This window comes from Saccopteryx bilineata, chromosome 4 (genome assembly GCF_036850765.1).
Source record: "Saccopteryx bilineata isolate mSacBil1 chromosome 4, mSacBil1_pri_phased_curated, whole genome shotgun sequence".
Lineage (NCBI taxonomy): Eukaryota > Metazoa > Chordata > Mammalia > Chiroptera > Emballonuridae > Saccopteryx > Saccopteryx bilineata.
In genome coordinates this window covers 262,872,572-262,892,147 of record NC_089493.1, presented here as the reverse complement: position 1 = coordinate 262,892,147, position 19,576 = coordinate 262,872,572, and the positions used below count along the sequence as shown (strand labels likewise).

Sequence of the window (19,576 nt, the reverse complement as noted above, 5' to 3'; positions counted from 1 at the left end):
ACTTTCTGTAGAGTGATGAGGACAGAGGGCCCTGGAGATCCAGCATTCTGTGGGTTGAGGTGTGGCCTCCAGAAGACTCCTTTCTGAGGAGGTGGGAGTGTGAGCTCACCCTCACCTCTTCTCCTCAGGGCAGGTGTGAGATTGCCCAGAAGTAACAGAACAGGGCGTGGTGGGCCTTGGTTCTGCCTGGGGACTACGGGGAGGATGAGGGTCCAAGAGCAAGCTGGGCATCTCTGCTTCTGGGTTAGGGGCCGAGGGCGTTTCACCATCAATGCCTCTACTTCACTCTCTAAGGGGCTGTAGCTGGGCAGAGATTCATGGCTGCCTTTCCTCTCCTGAAAGAGCCTGAGCTGGTCCTGCTGCCCCTTCGCCTAGGATGAGAGAAATAGCAGGGGGGGGGGGGGGGGGGGGGGTGAGAGGTGCAGAGAAAAGGTGAGACAGTGAGAGAGACAGAGGTGGGAACAGACTCCTAAGGAGATGAGGCAATCTCTCGCAAAGATAAGGAGTTGAGGTGGGAGAGGAGGGGCCCCGGGCAGCCAAGGTCAGGACCACACTTATCAGCATGAGGATGGGATGGGGGACGTATATCATGGCTCTCTCTGCACTGACCACGGGGGAGGCCCTTTTGCAATAGAGGAAAAGAAGAAGCCAGATTGAAAAAGGAAGTGCTGATCACTCTGGGGCAGGCGTGTTTGGGGAAGGCCCCCGCCCTCCCTCAGTCCCCTGAAGGAACCTGATCCTGCCTCTCTCGATGGTCAGTGGTCAGATTAACCCGAGGCTGCCCTTCCACAGAGCCCCTCTGGCCTAGAGGCAGGAGAGCAAGGCGATGGGTCTGCCCCTGCTGCTGCCCCTGCTGCTGCTGCTGCCAACATCTCTGCAGGATGGTGAGTGGCTGGACCACCTGGCTCTGCTCAGGGCTACAGGGGTGCCCCCAGGGAGGCGCTGTGGCCAGGCGTCTGGAGAAGGGGTCTGCTGGGGTAGCCAGCCAGGCTTCCCACCTGCAACAAGCAATGGGCTGGGCTGCTCCTACAGTGCTGGGTCTCCGCACCCCTCATCCCCCTCCCTACCCCAAGCCTGGGGAGGCAGACTCCAGCCAGAGGGCCAGTCCTACCATCTCTCACACTTCTGCCCATGACTGAGGGTACCAGAAGGCCTGGGGTTATCCTGTTTGTCTCTCCAGGTGGCTTTAAAGTCTCTCCCTCTCCCTCCGTCCTCCAGGTGGCTCAGCAAAATGCAAATCAAACAATATTTATGAAGTCATCCAACCAGAGCACCTCTCAGCCCCTGAGGGTGGCTCCATCCACATCCCCTTCTCCTTCTGTTACTCCGGAAATCCAGCCAAGGATCCCAGAGAGAGTATATCCTGGAGGTGGGGACATTTCCACGGGGAGTTCATCTACAACACAACCCCGCCTTTCACCCATGAGGATTTTAAGAACCGCCTTGTCCTGAACTGGACAAAGGGCGCGAGGAACGGCTCCCTCCTGATCTCTAACCTGCGGAAGGAGGACAGCAGTACGTACTTCTGCCGAGTCCAGTTGACCACACAGAAAGAAGGCCGGCAGCTGTGGCAGTCCATCCTGGGGACCAGTCTCACCATCACCAGAGGTGAGTCCCGCTGCCCCGGCCACTGGTGCCCTCGTCCCTCAGGACTGGTCCAGGCGCCTCTCTTCCTGACCTTTCTCTCAAACTCCTCTCCGTGACTCAGACTCCTTCTCAGGCCTCTGACTTTACCTTTAGCATTGTAATCTCCCCCAAACTCGGGCTGCTTTCCTTGCCCACCCCCCTCACCTTCTCACTGACCCCCCAGATCCAGCCCCAACCCAATCCCGAGGCTTCAGCACCTTCCAGACTCCCTGGTTACCCTCCCTTTTTTCCCCAAGCTGGGGCTCCAGCCCTGTGCCCTGCCCCTGCCCCATGTCCTCCAGGTGGACTTGACTTTTTCAGGATGTGGCCTGTCTTCCCTTTGTCGTGTGTCTGTGTGGGGCCCCAGCTAGTCCATGTCTGAGTCTCCCCACAGCCATGAGCTCAGCCTGCAGACACAGGAGGCACCAACAGCTGCCTGAGGAATCCCCATCGCCCGGCCCCTAGTAACACCCCATCACCTATGTTCCCAGTCGTCCTGCTTCCCTTCCCCACTCTGCTCCCCAGAACATGGCCCTTAGTGCTCCCTCTCAACCCCATCTCTTTCCTCTCCTTCCCCACCTCCCTCTTTCTATCACCGTGGTCTTTACCCTCCTTACCTCTCTCATGGCTCTAGCCCCACCTCCACCATATTAGAGCCCTTGTGTTGTCCCCCTTCTCCACCATGATCCTTGTCCTCTGTCCTGGCTGTTAGAGGTCCCTCTGCAGCAGCAATAGGGAGGGTCTGTGCACTGTATCTGGCTGAAACCCTGGTTTTCATCGCCCTTTTACCTTTAACCCCACAGTAACGGTAGATAGTGCTATCATCGTTATGTTACAAATGGGGAAACTGAGGCTTGCAGAGCCTAAACATCAGTCCAAAGTCCCACTGGTGGCACAGGCAGAATTTGAACCCAATTTCACCCTAGAGTTTCCTCTCTTAACCATTATCCTCTAGCCTTGCCTATTAACTTGAACAGCTTGTAGAACTAACTTATTTTTAACTTAATATGAGTGTATTGTATTAATAGTCCTTCCTGTATTACTCAGTGGGGCCTGAGATCTTTTTTTTAAAAAAAATAAATTTTTATTAATGGTAATGGGATGACATTAATAAATCAGGGTACATATATTCAAAGAAAACATGTCTAGGTTATTTTGTCATTAAATTATGTTGCATACCCCTCGCCCAAAGTCAGATTGTCCTCTGCCACCCTCTATCTAGTTCTCTGTGCCCCTCCCCCTCCCCCTAACTCTCTCCCTCCCTCCCTCCCATGTCCTCCCTCCCCCCACCCCTGGTAACCACCACACTCTTGTCCATGTCTCTTAGTCTCGTTTTTATGTTCCACCAATGTATGGAATCATGTAGTTCTTGTTTTTTTCTGATTTACTTATTTCACTCCGTATAATGTTATCAAGATCCCACCATTTTGCTGTAAATGATCTGATGTCATCATTTCTTATGGCTGAGTAGTATTCCATAGTGTATATGTGCCACATCTTCTTTATCCAGTCTTCTATTGAAGGGCTTTTTGGTTGTTTCCATGTCTTGGCCACTGTGAACAGTGCTGCAATGAACATGGGGCTACATGTGTCTTTATGTATCAATGTTTCTGAGGTTTTGGGGTATATACCCAGTAGAGGGATTGCTGGGTCATAAGGTAGTTCTATTTGCAGTTTTTGAGGAACCACCATACTTTCCTCCATAATGGTTGTACTACTTTACAGTCCCACCAACAGTGGATGAGAGTTCCCTTTTCTCCGCAGCCTCTCCAACATTTGCTATTACCCATCTTGTTGATAATAGCTAATCTAACAGGGGTGAGGTGGTATCTCATTGTAGTTTTGATTTGCATTTCTCTAATAACTAATGAAGCTGAGCATCTTTTCATATATCTGTTGGGCCTGAGATCTTAAACCTGGGTTTATCTGTCTCCAAGCCAGTGAGGGGAGGGACACTCTCCCAGGCACAGGCAATGAAGGGATGTGTTGTCAGTCAGTTTGATTTTTATAATCACTTGTGCTGCCAACTCTAAACTATGTCAGTGATGAATCACTCCTTCCATCTGGGAAGGACACTCTCCGTGCCTCACTCTGTCCACCCTGAGTAAACCACTCGTCCAGCTTGGCCACTGGGCTAGCACTAAAGCAAATAGAAAGTGGCTCATATCCTGAATTATTCAAGATAGACTTGGATTTATATTTCCTGCACTTCCTCCATATCTTTTTAAATAGCCTGTTCTGAGAAATTTAGGCTCTCTTTAGATCCTTCTTATTCCTTTTCTAATTTCTTAATTTTCTCTATATTCTTTATATTTATTAATAATTTTTGAATTTTTAAATAATATTCACTATAAAAGTAATGGATAAATTCTGACCAAGATGGTGGGTTATATACACGTTTATATCTACTGCCTACCAAAATTGATTTGGAATTTTTAAGACAAAAATCCACAATGACAAAAAAAATATAAGAGCTCAGCAGACAAAAACAAAATTTGAGAAACTAGAAACAGATGGACCAATGTAACTGGCTTAGAAGACCAGAGAAGCTAAACCCTAAGCCAGCAGTGGGGCAACCCAGAAGCACGGTGATTTGCACTGCAAATCCCCTTAAGGGTTCAGGGATAGCAACCCCAAGTATCCCTGAAAGTGGAAGTGGAAGGGGGTCTGACAACTAGAGGATTCGTTGAAAATCTGTTTAAGAGCAAGGAATACCCTCCATACCCCTACCCCCACCCCAGCAGAAGACTGGAGAGTTGCTTTCCAGAAAAAATAAAGAGGGACTCTGAGTGAAGTATTCTGGACATAACTGGGGGCAAGGGTTCAGTCCTTAAAACTGGAGAGTTGGTGAGTTGATGAGACCCTACATAGCCAACCCCCTTGATGCCTCCTAGGACCCAGACAGGCTGGTGTCCCCCCACCTACCAAGGACAGAGGATCAGTCGACTCTTCTCTGGTAAACCTATCTGATGATCCCCCCAAAAGATCTAGAAACCTAACAGATCATTCTACAGCCACTAACATACCAGCACTTTCCCATGCCACACATAGGACTGCTATTGAGCATGGTCCTCTGCAAGCCTGGAGCCAAGGGCACAAGGATATTGGGGTCTCTCTCTTGAACTAAATCCTCCAGCACTGAGGACTGTACCATTGCCTCAGCTAGAGACACCATCTTAAAGTATGACTAAACTAACATTTAAGGAATACTTCTCCCATGAAATGCAGAGAGCAAAAGAAACGGGGTGGGGATGGTTGCAAAAAAAGAACCTAAATAAAACCACAACAATGGAGGGAGAATAAAACTTTCAAACATCTATCATTCTCTGAAAGAGATCGCATGCATGTAACAAGAAAAGGGTGCTTTAGGAAGGAGCCTTCCAAACAGTAAAAGAGCCCTTGGAAACTAGAGATCTAACAGCAAAGATAGAAAACTTGGAAAAAGAATTGAAAGATTAAGTTTGTCGAATCTCCCAGAAGGTAGAACAAAAGGTCATAGATTTGGAAACTGTAGTTTCCAAATATTCAAGTGGGTTGAATAATAGCCCTCAAAAAGATATGTCCATGTCCTAATGCCCAGAACCTGTGAATATTAGCTTAAAACAGATATGATATGACTCAATTAAGGACTTTAGAGGAAGCGGTTATCTGGGGTCATCTGGGCCTGCCCTAAGAGCAAACCCATGTCCTGTAGGAGAGAGGCACAGAGAGAAGAGCAGGCAGTGTGACACAGAGGCAGGGACAGGAGTGATGCAGCCGCCAGGCGCTGGAGGAAACAGAGCCTCCCGAGGGAGCTCGGCCCTACCGCCTCCCTGATTCTTTACTTTTGGCCTCTAGAAGGAACTCTCAGAGAATAAACTTCTGTTGTTTGAAGTCACCCAGTTTGTGGTAATTTGTTACAGCAGCCACAGGAATATTACATAGAAGCTATAAGGAAAGATGGAGGATTGGCCTAAGAGATCCGACCTCTGAATAATGTTAGTTCCAGAAACAGAGAAGAGAATAGGCCGTGAGGAAGAAAATACTGAAGCAATCACTCTAGAACTTTTCCAGAACAAAAGAGCCCAATAAAATGAATAAAGATAAAAAGAACTACCTCGGAGCGCTGCAATGTAAAATTTCAAAATGTCAGGGATAAAAAGAAGATTCAACAGATTTCCAAGAAAGAAACAGGACAAATACAGAAATCTGGGAATCAGCTGGCTTCAGATGTCTCAATAGTAACACAAGAAGCTGAAGGATAATGGCTGAATGGCTTGAAATTCCAAGGAGAAATTGTTTCACTCATTCATTTAACAAATATTGATTGATTGCCTGCTATGTTTCAGGTGCTAATCTGGGCACTGAGGAATCGGCAGTTAAAACAAAACAAAAAATGCCTACAAAGATAGAATTTACTCCTGAGTGTGAGAAGAAGACCTCTCACCCCAACAACAAAAAGAAAATATGAAAATAAAAACAAAATAAAATAAAAAGTAATTGTGTCAGGTGTAGTGAAGAGAAAAGGAGGAAAATGAAGCAGAATCAATGGGATAGAAGCTACTGGGGAGCTTTTTTCCCAGATGGAACAGAGAGGGCCTCTGGGACACTAGTCAGAGTCCCAGCAGGAAGCAGCCACTCAAACAGGGTAATGAGGAGAATTCTGAGTGGGGCACAGGGTAGGAAAACCAATCAGGGATGGTGAGACACCTGGAACCAGCCACAGGCCTAAGGAACAGGGGAGGGAGTGGGTACTGGGCCCTGGAGAGGAGCTGTGGCCTCTGGGGAGAGCCAGCATGCCCATGAGTGTTAGTTTTATGTGTCAACTTGACTGGGCTAAGGGACACCCTGATAGCTGGTGAGACATTATCTCTGGAGGTTAAGGGTTTTTGGAAATAATTAGCAGTGGGCATCATCCATTCCCGTGTGGGCCTGAGTAGAACAAAAAGGTGCAGGTTTTATTTGCTCTCTGCTTGAGCTGGGACATCCATCTTCTCCTCCCTCAAACATCAGAGCTCCTAGTACTCAGGACTTCAGGTTTGAACTGGAACTATACCTCTGGCTTTCCTGGTCCTCCAGCTTGTAGACAGCAGATCATGATACTTCTCAGCCTCCATAATTATGTGAGCCAATTCCACATGATAAAACTCCTTCTGTATCTCTATACATCTGGAGAACTCTGACTAATGCAATACCTATCAGGGAGATGGCAAAGAGCTATGACCTGACCTACCCTCTGCTTTCCCTTCATCTCCTGCCATTGGTCACTGAATGGGAACCAAGGGTGAGAGAGCCCATGGATGGGGTCCACCAGGAATAGCCTCCAAAAGCTCAAGCATGGATAGAAGAGCTGGAAAGTGGGTCTAGAGAAGCCAAAAGAAAAATCCAGCCTAGGACAGATCCGTGGGAAATAAGGAGAGGTCTTAAGAAGAATGTTCCAGTCAAGAGGGAACAGTGGGACAAAGGTGGTGAGGGGAGACGTGTATGGCTGAAGCAGATAAAGAGGCTGAGGGTGACAAGAGGTTGAGTCAAAACAGGCAGATGTCTACATATAGCTATACAGAACACAACAGAATCAAACTGCATTTAATTCTACTCTAGAACTTGCCGCTTAAATTAATGCATTTCAGGTAGCTTTCCATTTCAGTACACATAATCCATACCTTTTTTTTAATGCTGCATGGTATCCCATTGTGGCCATGTGTCATAATTTATTTAATCAGCCTCCTATTTAAAGACATTTAGGTTATTGCCACATCACAACAGTGCTGCAAAGAACACCCTTAAACACAGGTCTTTGAATAGTTGCGCCAGCATTTCCACAGGACAAATTCCTAGCACTGAAATCCCTGGGTCAAAGGTCACACAGCAGTATTTTACACTGTGATAGATACTCCCAATGCATTTCCAGATGTGCCAATTTATACTCCCATTGTGCCAACACTTGGATCAGTAAAATAAACAAATGAAAACCCAGCTTTGTGTTTTAATCTTCATTTTAAAAAATTATGAATGGACATTAGCATCAGGGTTATGTTACCATTTTATAAAATGCATTAAAATTGCATAGTTTTTTATATATCTTTATATTCTGGAACCTTCCATCTATGAATTATTTGTTCCTTCAACTTTTACAAGAATTTATCCATAAAACCTTCTGGGCTTAAAATCTTAATGAAAGATAGTTCTTTAATAGTGTTTAATAGACAATAATTTCTTCTTGTCTACCATTATAGTTTAAAATGTATTAAATTCATTATTTAAAATTATTTCAGAAAATCATCTATTTCACAGAGCTTTTTAGATATATCAACCTGTAATTGAGCATACACTCACTCGTAATTCCAGCAGAACAACAAATTGATGTTTCTCTCTCTCCCCTTCCTCTCTCTCTCTAAAACTTAATTAAAAATTAAGTTTAAAAAATGCCAATATAGCCTAACCAGGCGGTGGCGCAGTGGATAGAGTGTCGGACTGGGATGCGGAGGACCAAGTTTCGAGACCCTGAGGTTGCCAGCTTGAGCGCGGGCTCATCTGGTTTGAGCAAAAGCTCACCAGCTTGGACCTAAGTTTGCTGGCTAGAGCAAGGGGTTACTCCGTCTGCTGTAGCCCCACAGTCAAGGCACATATAAGAAAGCAATCAATGAACAACTAAAATGCCACTACAAAAAATTGATGATTGATGCTTCTCATCTCTCTGCGTTCCTGTCTGTCCCTATCTATCCCTCTCTCTGACTCTCTGTCTCTGTAAAATAAATAAATAAATAAATAAATAAATAAATAAATTCCAATATACACTAGGTACTTTACAGATGTTGTTATATCTGGACAGTGAGGAAACAGACCTTTTGCCACACAATCAAGTAGTCAGATTAAAGAGTCTTTATTCTAAGGCCGGCAACCACAAGCGGATTCGCATCCTAAAGAACTCGGGGCCCGGAACAAACTCAGGGGTTTGCTTTCAAAGGCAAAAGGAAGCAAGGGGAGGGGGTGTGCACCTAGCCAAAGCAGTTTTACAGAAGCCAAACAGACTTTCAGTTATCATTAGAACAATCCAGGGAGAAAGTGCTCAGCGAAGCATTTTACAAAAATCAAAAGAATGTTCTCGGTTTATCTTGGCCTTTTACAGAGGCTGTTAAGGCAGCATCCTGAGGGCTTTCCAGAGTCTAGACATTAGTGAACATTTATGGCCTTTACAGAACTTTTTCATTTACTCATTTGTAATCTTGCAAAACTCATTCTATGGTTGGAAATATGGTGTTTCTACATTTCAATGTTTTCTCACTTATTAAAACAATCTTGTGCCTGACTAGGTGGTGGCACAGTGGATAGAGCGTCGGACTGGGATGCCGAGGACCCAGGTTCGAGACTCCGAGGTGGCCAGCTTGAGCACAGGCTCATCTGGTTTGGGCAAAAGCTCACCAGCTTGGACCCAAGGTCACTGGCTCGAGCGAGGGGTTACTCAATCTGCTGAAGGCCCGTGGTCAAGGCACATATGAGAAAGCAATCAATGAACAACTAGGTGTTGCAATGTGCAACGAAAAACTAATGATTGATGCTTCTCATCTCTCCGTTCCTGTCTGTCTGTCCCTGTCTGTCCTTCTCTCTGACTCTCTCTCTCTGTCTCTCTGTAAAAAAAAAATCCTGTAAAAGGGCAAATACTGGAAGATTCCACTTATATGAAATACCTACAGTAGTCAAGTTCATAGAGACAGAAAGTAGAATGGTGGATTCCTGGGGCTGGGGTGAGGGTGATGGGGAGTTATATAATGGGGACAAATTTTCCGCTTGGGAAGATGAAAAAGTTTCGGAGGTGGATGGTGATGAGAGCTGCCCAACAATATGAATGTGCTAGTGCCACTGAGCTGTACACTTAAATATGGTGAAACTGGTAAATTTTCGTTATGTGTCTGTTGCCAGAATAACATTTTTCTGATCCTGTGATCCAGTTATCCCTATTTGTAGGGGATGAAATGAGGTTCTGAGGTCACACCACTGACCAGTAGTGGAGTCAGGATTTCAACTGAGTGGTGTGGATTCTCAGCCCTCAGCATCTCACCTTGTTACTCCCCTCCCAGTGTGAGAGCTTCAGAGGGCTGCTTTCCAGCCCCATTACTCCCCAAACTAGGAAGCAGGATTGACAGTTTCACCCAGGTAGCTCCAGTCTTCCAAGGAATTTGCTTATCTCACCTGTCTTCTTAGACACAGAGAAAACCACCATGCGCGCCACCAGCACCATCACCATCACCACCACCACAGACAGCGTCAGTGTCTCAGGGGACAAAAGGAGCCTGGGGTCTTGTTCCTTTAGTACGGAAGCTGCGGTCAGCGTGGCGATGACCAGCACTGTGTTCAAAATAGCAATTTTGGGACTGATTTTCTACCTCAGATGGAAGAGAAGTAAAGGTAAGTGGTCCAGGACCCTGCCATCTCCCCAGGCTTCCCAACTGGGTGTTTTTCAGAACCACCTGCACCAGGATGACCCCAGATCCCTGATGGGGGTAGGTCTGGACATGGGAATCTGCACTGTTAACAGTCTCCTCAAGTGGTGTCTGGGAGTGATCAAGTTTGAGGACCACAGCTTTAAACCAACCCCTCTCCACAAGTCTGATCTTTTCCAGTTTTTGTTCTTGACTTAATCATTTCTTATCAGTCCTCACCTTTTTGTTCATGGAGAGGGGAGGGTCTGCCCTGAAAAATTAAGGAGAGAGCAGATGGAACAGGAAGTTAACTCAGCTCAGCAAGCCTTGGTGGGATCCCTGTTTTTCAGGGCCTGGCTTGTAATTAAAGATACAAAAGTAAATAAAGTAGAGACCCTGTTTTCAAGGAATTCAGTGGGGGAGGGGAAGGCTGGGGCATTTGCCTGAAGGGCTTATTGCCTCATTTGCAAAGAGCTATGGTAGTCAGGATGAAGGAGGGGATAATTGAAGAGGACTTCCCAGAGGAAGTGAAACCTGTGAAAAGTCTCAAAGAGTAAAAAGGAATTAGCCAAGCAAGTGGCAAGGATGGTGTAGAGGTCGCTGTTCTCCAAGAGAAGGAAACCATTCTGGTACTGTAACTAATACTATGGAGGAGGCTGGAGATGGGAAAAGAGGGCCTTGTAAATCACACCCAAAAGCCTCGAATCCCAGAGGCAAGCAACATGAAGCAGCCCAGTGGCAACCTCACCTCGTCCTAAAGATATACATCAGTCTGCAGTGGAGGGACCAGACATGGGCCAGGCTAGGGTCAGTTTAATGCAGTGGCAGTTTGAGTAGAAGGAGAGAGCCGGATCTGAAAGGGTTAAGAGGGAACAAGTAAGACTTGATGACTTGATTGATGTAGGGGTCAGGGAGCCAAAAGTCCCATGTTCACAACTTGGGTGAACAGGCTATGATGAAACCACCAAGCAAATTAGGGGACATAGGAGGTCAAAGGCCATGTGTAGGGCAGAAAATTATTCTTCTAGTTTGGGATATGTTATGTTTAAGACACCTGTGTGACATCCGAGCTGAAATGTCAATCAGAAATTTGGATGTATGCACTTAGAGCTCAAAGAGAAGACCTGGCTAGAGGCATTCATTATTTGTACCCCAACATCCTCCAAAATTGATTTGAAATTACTTTTAAGAAAATATACAATGAGAGATTTTTGCCCTCTTTGATTTTTTCAAATGTCTATTTATTGATTTTAGCAAGAGAGGAAGAGAGAGAGAGAGACAGGAACATCAATCTGTTCCTGTATGTGCCCTGACCAGGGATTGAACTAGAGGCCTCTGAACTTCAGGACAATGCTCCAACCAACTGAACTATCTGGCCAGGGAGGTTCTCTCTGATCTTAAAGTACAAAGGTGAAGAGCATAGAATCTGACTGCCTGCAGTCAATTTTGGCCGGGTCAACTCTGGCACAATGCAACTGTTACTCTGCCTCAACTTCCTTATCAGTAAAATGAGCATAATATTAGTAATTATCCCAGGGGTCATCATAACAATTAAACATAGCATTAGCAGTTATAATTATCAAGCTACAATAAAATGATGCAATCCTAGCATATAATAAACAAATAAAAGTAATGGAAGAAAAGAAAAAATTCAAATATAAGTAGTAAGAAAACAAACCCAAATATCAATATATGCAGGAATTATGCAAATATATGTAGGTTAAAAGGTAGCATGTCTAATCAATGGGGAAAGATGGACAATTCAACACATAGTGCAGGAAAAATTGCATAGCCATCTGAGAAAAAATAACATTTTTTGCCTACCTCATATTGTAATTTGCACCAAAATAAATTTCATGAAGATCAAAGATTCAAAGAGGAAAAAATAACCCTAGTACTAGAAGAAAGCATGTGAAACTATTTTATAATCATGAGGTAAAGGTGGTCCCTTAAGTAAGACACAAACCCCAAAAGCCATTAATAAAAATATTGATGTTTACCTACATACAACTTTGTGTTTAAATTCAGCAGTGCATGCCTGATCTATGGTGGCACAGTGGATTAAGCATAAACCTGGAATCCTGATGTTGCTGGTTCGAAACCCTGGGCTTGCCCAGTCAAGACATATACGACAAGAAATCAATAAACAACTTAAGTGAAGCAACTAAGAGTTGATACTTCTCGCTCCACTCCCCTCTTTAAATTCAATAAATAAAATCTTAAAAAGAAAAAACTCTGCAGTGCAAAAAACGTATCAGTTATCTCCTGAGAGTGAGGATGAGGGTTAAAGATGAAGAGAAAATGCGATCTATAGTCACTAAGAAAATGGAAGATAGAATTTAAGGATTCAACTCATATAAGAAGACATTCATCGATAGAAGCATCATTGCGCATGATGGTGTTTTTCCCAGCAGTATTCAACCATGCCTTTTAGTAATCTTTAGGACCTGTCAACAGTTCTATTTAGCAGTTAGCATCAGAGACCAAAAGCAACCATAATTTAAATGACACAGAGTTTTTTGTTTTCCCCTCATATAAAAGGACCTAGAGGCAGACAGCAGAGGCCACTGTCCTTAGGCACTCAGGTTCCTACCTTTCTGCTAACTGTCCTAAAGACTGGCTTATATACTAAAGGTTGCCTCCTGGTCCAAGGTGCCTGCTAAGACTGAGGCCATTATTTCTGAATCCAAGTAGGAAAACAGAAGGAGGAACGGACAAAAACCCACGCCTCAATTGTCTGTCTTCCTTTTAAAGAGCCTTTCTGAAAGTCCTACCCACACTTCCCCTTATCTTTTTGGCTAGAATTTAGTCCTATGTCCCACATCTATCTGTAGAGGAGCACACTGCCCTCCAAACAAAATTGAGGTTCTGTAACTGAGTAAGAACAGGTGAATGGACATTGAATAAACAACAAGCATTCCATGCCATAGACACATGCAGGACTGGAGATTCGGCAGCTCGGTGTGGCAGGACAGGCAGCTCAGGAGGTCAAGGAGCTGGTGAAAGGGCACAATGGAATGGAGGACTCGCCGATGCCTAGATAACCTGAAAGAAAGTGAACAAGAGTTCAGGGAGGTCAAAGCACAGGTGTCGGGGGGGTAATGACCAAAGAGAGCTGGAAGGAAAGAAAGTTGTAGCACAAAAATTATACTAGCATTTAGTATTTCAGAGTCCTCATTCCCAGGGATTAAAAAATAAAGTCTAAGGTATTGCTGAGTGGAACGGAGGTTGCTGGAGCTGGGGGGACGGGTGAGTCCAGGGTGTTCAGAGGGTTGTCCCTGTGGATGATGAGACCTCCCAGGAGGGTGGGGGTAGTGGCGAGAATGTCTGTGAACCAGGGGCCAAATGCTGGGGAAATGCTGAGAGAGACTTGAGGATGTGGAGGGAGGCTGGTGCAGGGGGGAGAGCAGAGTCCTCAGTGGAGGAGAGGAACAGACTGCAGTGCAAACACGGATTCCAGCCACGAGGTTCATGCGCTGGGAGAGAGAAAGAGCCGCCACTCAGAAGGAAAGCACAAGAAGCTGGTTTTCAGGGCAGGAGGAAGCAACGGTTCCTGTGACAAGAGGAAGGAGGGGAGAGTGAGGGTGGGCCAGGGCTCAGCAGTGGAAGGAGCAGGTTTGGGGGTTGCAGGGAGTTCAAGGAGAGGGGGAGGGAGCAGAGGGAAAGTTAGGGAGAGAGGGCAGGGTAAGGGAGGCACAGGGTGCAGAGAAGAGCTCCTCTCCAGATTTGGTGTCGAAAACAATAGCAGGACAGGCATGGGCGGCTTCAGGGTGCCAGCTGGGTGCCAGCTGGGTGCCAGCTCTGAGTCCTAGGCCCTTCCCACATGGGTTTCAGCAGAGCTGCTTTGCTCCCTGGTTTGTCCAAGGATGGTCTCAGAGTAGAACGGAACAGAGAAGGCAGGAGGACAGGTGCTGTTCATGGGTGACACACTGACACACTGTTGGTCCCTCCACAGGTCTGCAGACTAAATAAAGCCAGAGCCCCAGCCAGGTGAGCGCTTGTCTTCAAAAGGGAACTGGTGGAGGCAGCTGGTTTGGGAAACAAGAAGCGTCCTTATCAGAACAGCACTAGGGAGCCTTTCGCAGCTGCACTCATCCTCCACTTCCCCATGCACATTTTCTAGTGTTCCACACAGTGAATCTAGTTACCCCTTCTGATTCTTTCCCAGAATGTCTCCCTTTTCTCTTTCTCTGGTATGCTCTTTCTCTTCCTTTCATCCCCAGTTCTAAGCTTTTCTTTCTGTTCATCCTGTTTTCTTTCCACCTCAAACATCTTCCTTGCAGAACACATCTATCTCTTCCACATTTTTTCCTCTTTCTAACCCATCATCCAATCTACCCTTTCCCGTTGTGATACATCTGAAGGGACCACAGGAATCATCTGTGTTTTCTCAAAGCAGCTTCCCCACAGGGCTCCCAGCCTAGCGTCCTCTCCTCTGTGCCAGGACTCTCCTTCTTTCCTGAGCACTGGTGGCTCAGCACCACTTTCCTTTCCTCTACCCTTTTGCAGATTTCCACACTTTTTCTTCCTGCAGCCTCCTCCCTCCTTTCTCTCTGCCCCTGACTTTTGCCAGCTGCCTTCCTTGGGTCCCCTTCCAGGATGGTGTCTCCTTCTGGGGACCAGGCCTGAGCACCGAGCCAGAGGCTGTGAGATGAGCTTCACTTATTTTCGTTCTCCAGTTCTAACCGAGGCAGTGCCAGCAGAGAGGACAGCAACTCACCCGTCTGACTTCTCCTCCCGTGCCCCCTTCCTACCAAAGTGGCTTCTCTAGAACAATGCTCCTTCTGTTGGCACTCAGGGACCTCTCCTGGGCATAGCACAGATTGCCTCTCAATGCTCTTGCAGGCAGCCTCCTCTGAGAGCCTCAGACCACGGCCTCCCTCTTCTGAGTATGTCCAAGCAGGTCACAGCGCCCCCACAACAGAGCCAGCCCAATGCAGGCTTTATCTCTTTTCTGCCCAGCCTCTAACACATTTCCCACCCTTTTCTTTCAGAACAGGGGATCCTTCCATGACACTAAGGAGAAGTACAAGAAGTCCTCACTCCCCACTCTCCACCTTGACCCCTCCTTTTCCTACACACTTCCTCCCAGTGTGCCCCTTGGCATTTTCCCCTTTCCCATGCCTCACCCATCCCTCCCATGTGACCCGGGTCCTCACCTAGCAGATGACCTCACTGCTGAGCCCTCTGCCTAATTCTCTACCCTGGCTGCCATGCCATCTGACCCTGGCACGTCTTGATTTTTTTCCTAGGACAACATAGAGACCCCAAACTGGACCTAAAGGTAAGCAGCTCAGACTAGAGCCTGAAAGAATTAAAGGGAAGCTTGGAAGGAATAGAGGGACAGTGGTATCGGCGGGACGCTCAGGTGTGGGATCACTGCTCTCAGATGGGGTCAGCTCCCCCTCCACTTCTAACCCCCTTCTCCCGTTCTCACCCAGGTGGATGGCATCCTCTATGCCTCGCTTGCCCTCCCCAACTCCACCTCACCACCATCAGCACCTCCTTGCCATCCTGTCCACGAGACCCCCCAGGAAGAGACCCTATACTCTACCCCTAAAGTCCTAAGGAGTGGGACTGAAAGATGACCTCCTTAGAGTAAGCTGCACAAAGGGATCACCAATTCCCATAATAACTCCGGCCAGACACAGATGCTTCAGAAACCAGCAGGGGTTAAAGGTTACCAAGAATCTGAGAGAAACAGCCATCTGCTCTAGTTCCCTCTTCAACTTCATATCCTTACAAAAATAAAAATACCTTGTACACGCGCGCGCGCACACACACACACACACACACACAAACACACAAATGTATCCAAGGAAAACTGATGTCACCTTCACCTTCTGTCCATCTTGCCAAAAATGAACTATAATAGATAGCTCACTCCCAAGGTCCTCCTCTATACTTCTGTTTAGTGATTGCAAGTCCCCCAAAACTGGTAGGCAGCTTGAAAACCAAGGTCTGTCTTCCAGTCTAACCATCATACTTCCCTTACAACAGGCATCATGTCAGCATTTACATGCTTCACCTCAGACATCAACAACCCTTATGGCATAGAATGTATTCATTTGAGACATGAAACAAAGAGCCAGAATGATTAGTGCTTTTCCCAAAGCTACTCAGCTAGTAAATGGTAAGCCAAGATTTGAACGCAGTCCTGCCCTTCTCAATGTGCTTCTCCCAGGACACAGGCGTCATTGCCTTCCCAGATTCCTGTACTGTGCAGCCCCCACCCCACCAGAAACAAAGATGTTAGTGACATGGGGGAGGAGGGAGAGAAACCAGAGGAAAGTTATCTAGCTGGTTAGAGATGACCAAATCAAGTAAACCAGTAATGTTTAATTAACATATAAACTGGTTTAATTTAGCCAATTAACCTAGTAGCCAATGATCAACCCCAATACTTACCAGCTGTCTGGACCTTCTGGGAGGGCTCTCCCTCCTGTTCCCAGGGAAAGGAGATGAGAGAACAGACGAGCACAGAGCGACTCCTCAAAGAAGGCCCTCGCGAACTCTGCATCATCTCTATGCTGTGGCTCCTTCCTCTGCTCCAGCTCTTCCCCAACATCTTCTGTGAGTTGTTTCAGGTTCAGGTCACTGGATGCTTCATCGTCAGGGCTTACACTGCCAGCATCCTGAGGCAGTGGTTCCTCGGGTCCAGGTCCTTCTGTCCCCACCATGGGATAGACCCCACAGTGAGCTAGCCCTTTGGCACTATTTTAGCCTCTTTTCCTCAGATTTAGTTGCAGATGACAGGGTTGCCTACATAGAAAAATGTACCATCTATGTTATCACAAATGGAAGGGTTTCCTTTTTTAAGGCTGAGTAATATTCCTGTGTGTTTGTATGTATGTACATATATATACATATGTCTCACATTTTCTTTAGCCATTAGCCATTCATCTGTCAGTGGATACAACCTACAGTAGGTTGTTTCCTTATTGGTCTACTGTGAATAATCCTGCAATGAACATTAGAGTACAAATATCATTTTGAGATTCTGACTTTATTTCCTTTGGATATATACCCAGAAGTGAGATTATTGGATCATATGATAGTTCTATTTTTTATTTTTTGAGGAACCTCCATACTGTTTTTCCATAATGGCTGTAACAATTCACTTTCCCACTAACAATGCACAAGGATCTATTTTTCTCCACACCTTTGCCAGCACCTGTTATCTTGTCTTTTTGATAATAGCCACCCGAGCAGGTGTGAAGTGACATCTCATTGTGGGTTTGATTTACATTTCCCTATTATTAGTGATGTTGAGCATCTTTTCATGTACCTGTCAGCTATTTGTATGCCTTCTTTGGGAAAATGTCTATCATGTTATTTGCCAATTATTAAATTTGGTTATTTGGGGGTTTTGCTATTGAGCTGTATGAGTCCCGTATATATTTTGAATATTAAATGCTTATCAGATGCACTGTTTGCAAGTATTTTCTGCTGTTTCATACATTACCTCTGCATTGATTGTTCCCTTTGCTGTGCAGAAACTTTTAGATTTGATGTAATCCCACTTATTTATGTTTGCTTTTATTGCCTTTGCTTTTGGTGTCATATCCAAAAAATCATGACCAAGATCAATGTCAGGACCTTTGTCCCCCATGTTTTCTTCTAGAAGCTTTACAATTCACGTCTTACATTTAAGTCTTTAATCCATTTTAAATTAGTTTCTGTGTATGGTATAAGGGTCCAACTTCATTCTTTTGCATGTGGATATTTGGTTTTCCCAACATTATGTGGTTTTCCATAAAATTGATTACTACACACGTGAAAACAAATTCTAGTTACCCACAGGAAATGAATAAATCTCAGGATCATAATATCAAGTGAAAAAAAAATGCAAAAAAGAAAAAAGCAAATTGTAGAAGAAAGTCTACAATATGATTTCTTCATATAAGGTTCATAAACACAAAAACAATCCTTGTGTAGAAATGCAAATGTGGTTAAGACTACAAAGAGGTCTGGCTGTCTCTCCCTGTTTCCAGCTTCAGGGAAATGCAAAAAAAAAAGAAAAAAAATTAAAAAAAAAAAAGACTACAAAGAATTTCAAGGAAATGATTAACACCCCATTAAGACAGTGCTGGCCTCTGAAGGGCCAGGAACGGAACAGAATTAGAGAAAAACATAAAGAGACTTCAAAGTAATGACAACACATCTTTCTTAAACTGAATGGTGAGTACACAGGTGTTTGTTGCATTGTTCTTTGTACCTTTTATTTTTGAAATGTTCTCACAAACAATTAATATTTGACAAAAATATTTTTAGACTGTTTAAGGTATATGAGGAGAGAAAGGAGCTCTCAAAGGAGACTGAGAAGCAGGCATTAAGTGGAGAACAGAGCAGTGTGTAGTCAAGGAATCCAACAGGAGGTGGTGTGGAATGCAAGGTTCAAGAAGGAATGTCAAGTCTTGCTGGGTGGTCAAGTAAAATGAGCACTCAGAGTCCTTTGGATTTGTCAATAATGATATTCATAAAGAGTTGCCCAGAGCCATTTTAGTGGATTGGTCAGAGCGGGAGCCAGTATGAGCAAGAAAGTGAATGAAACTTATGAAAAGGAATCAGCAAGGATATAAAGGAAATGTCTGGTAGGAGTGGGTGAGGGACTGCTCCTTCTCTGGAGGTAACTTTAGGTGCAGTTGCTGATGAGTTTTCGGGTATGGTGTCTTGAAGCAGAGATAGCTGGAACAATGGTTTTTGCTTTCTCTGTGATTAATGCTGCCCCCTTCTGGGAGTGAGGAGGAAATGGTGTGGTGTGATTAGCAGCTGCTTGGGAGAAGGGCAGAGACTTAAAAGGATTTACCAAACATTAGAGATGGTGAACTTTTAGCATCACCGATTTATACACACACCCATCATAGTACATGGAAACAATTCTTTGCAACTTCTTCTATCAAGTGGAGACCACTTCTTTATCCCTAAATCAGAACTGGCCTTATGAGTTGCTTTAACCAACAGAAGGTGATATAAGTGATATTCTGTCATTTCTGAATGTAGCTTCTGCCCTAGCACTGGGAACCCCTCTGCCACCATGTGAACAAGCCCAAGCTAGCTACTGTTGATTGAGAAACGATGCAGAGGCCCCCGTGATCTGACCAATTCCAGCTGCGGCACCCTGGGTGATAAGGCCATCATAGATTATTCAGCTCCAGTCAAGGCAGTCCCGATGAGTCACAAAATTGTAAGAAATAACATTTTGTGGTTTTAAGCCACTACTTTTTGGGGTGGTTTGTTGTATAATAAAAGTTAATTCACTCATTCTTTAGTTAATTTTTGAAGCATATTCATAACTGTTTCCAGTCATTATGCTTTCATCTGAGTTTTCATGTGTTCCTCTGATCCTTTTAGAATGTAAACTCAAGAAAAAATTTCTCTCCAAACAAGCTATGTTTCCTATTATTAAGAAGAAAAACTACAAAACCCCGTGTGTGTGTGTGTGTGTGTGTTGCTAGGGGGTTTAGAGCCAAAATGTAGTGTTCAGTTTCAGGAAGTATCCAGATAAAAGTCTCAAGTTCATTAAGTTATCTCACCTTCTACCTGGTTTC

At 45.2% G+C, this 19,576-nt stretch overlaps 1 protein-coding gene across 2 annotated transcripts; it reads left to right on the top strand.

The window, feature by feature from the left end:
- The first annotated feature begins 816 nt into the window (after window positions 1-816).
- On the top strand, window positions 817-15,583 carry LOC136334325 (paired immunoglobulin-like type 2 receptor alpha). 2 transcript variants are annotated; one of them, XR_010731145.1, is made up of 6 exons: window positions 817-884; window positions 1,219-1,608; window positions 9,808-10,011; window positions 13,981-14,015; window positions 15,278-15,309; window positions 15,467-15,583. XR_010731145.1 is itself a non-coding variant. In XM_066274381.1 (5 exons), the coding sequence occupies exons 1-4, from the start codon at window positions 827-829 to the stop codon at window positions 13,995-13,997; spliced, it is 669 nt and encodes a 222-aa protein (XP_066130478.1). In that variant the 5' UTR covers window positions 817-826; the 3' UTR covers window positions 13,998-14,015; window positions 15,020-15,190. The 2 variants fall into 2 exon arrangements, 1 of the variants encoding a protein (XP_066130478.1); XM_066274381.1 differs by lacking the exons at window positions 15,278-15,309; window positions 15,467-15,583 and adding an exon at window positions 15,020-15,190.
- Window positions 15,584-19,576: the final 3,993 nt, after the last annotated feature.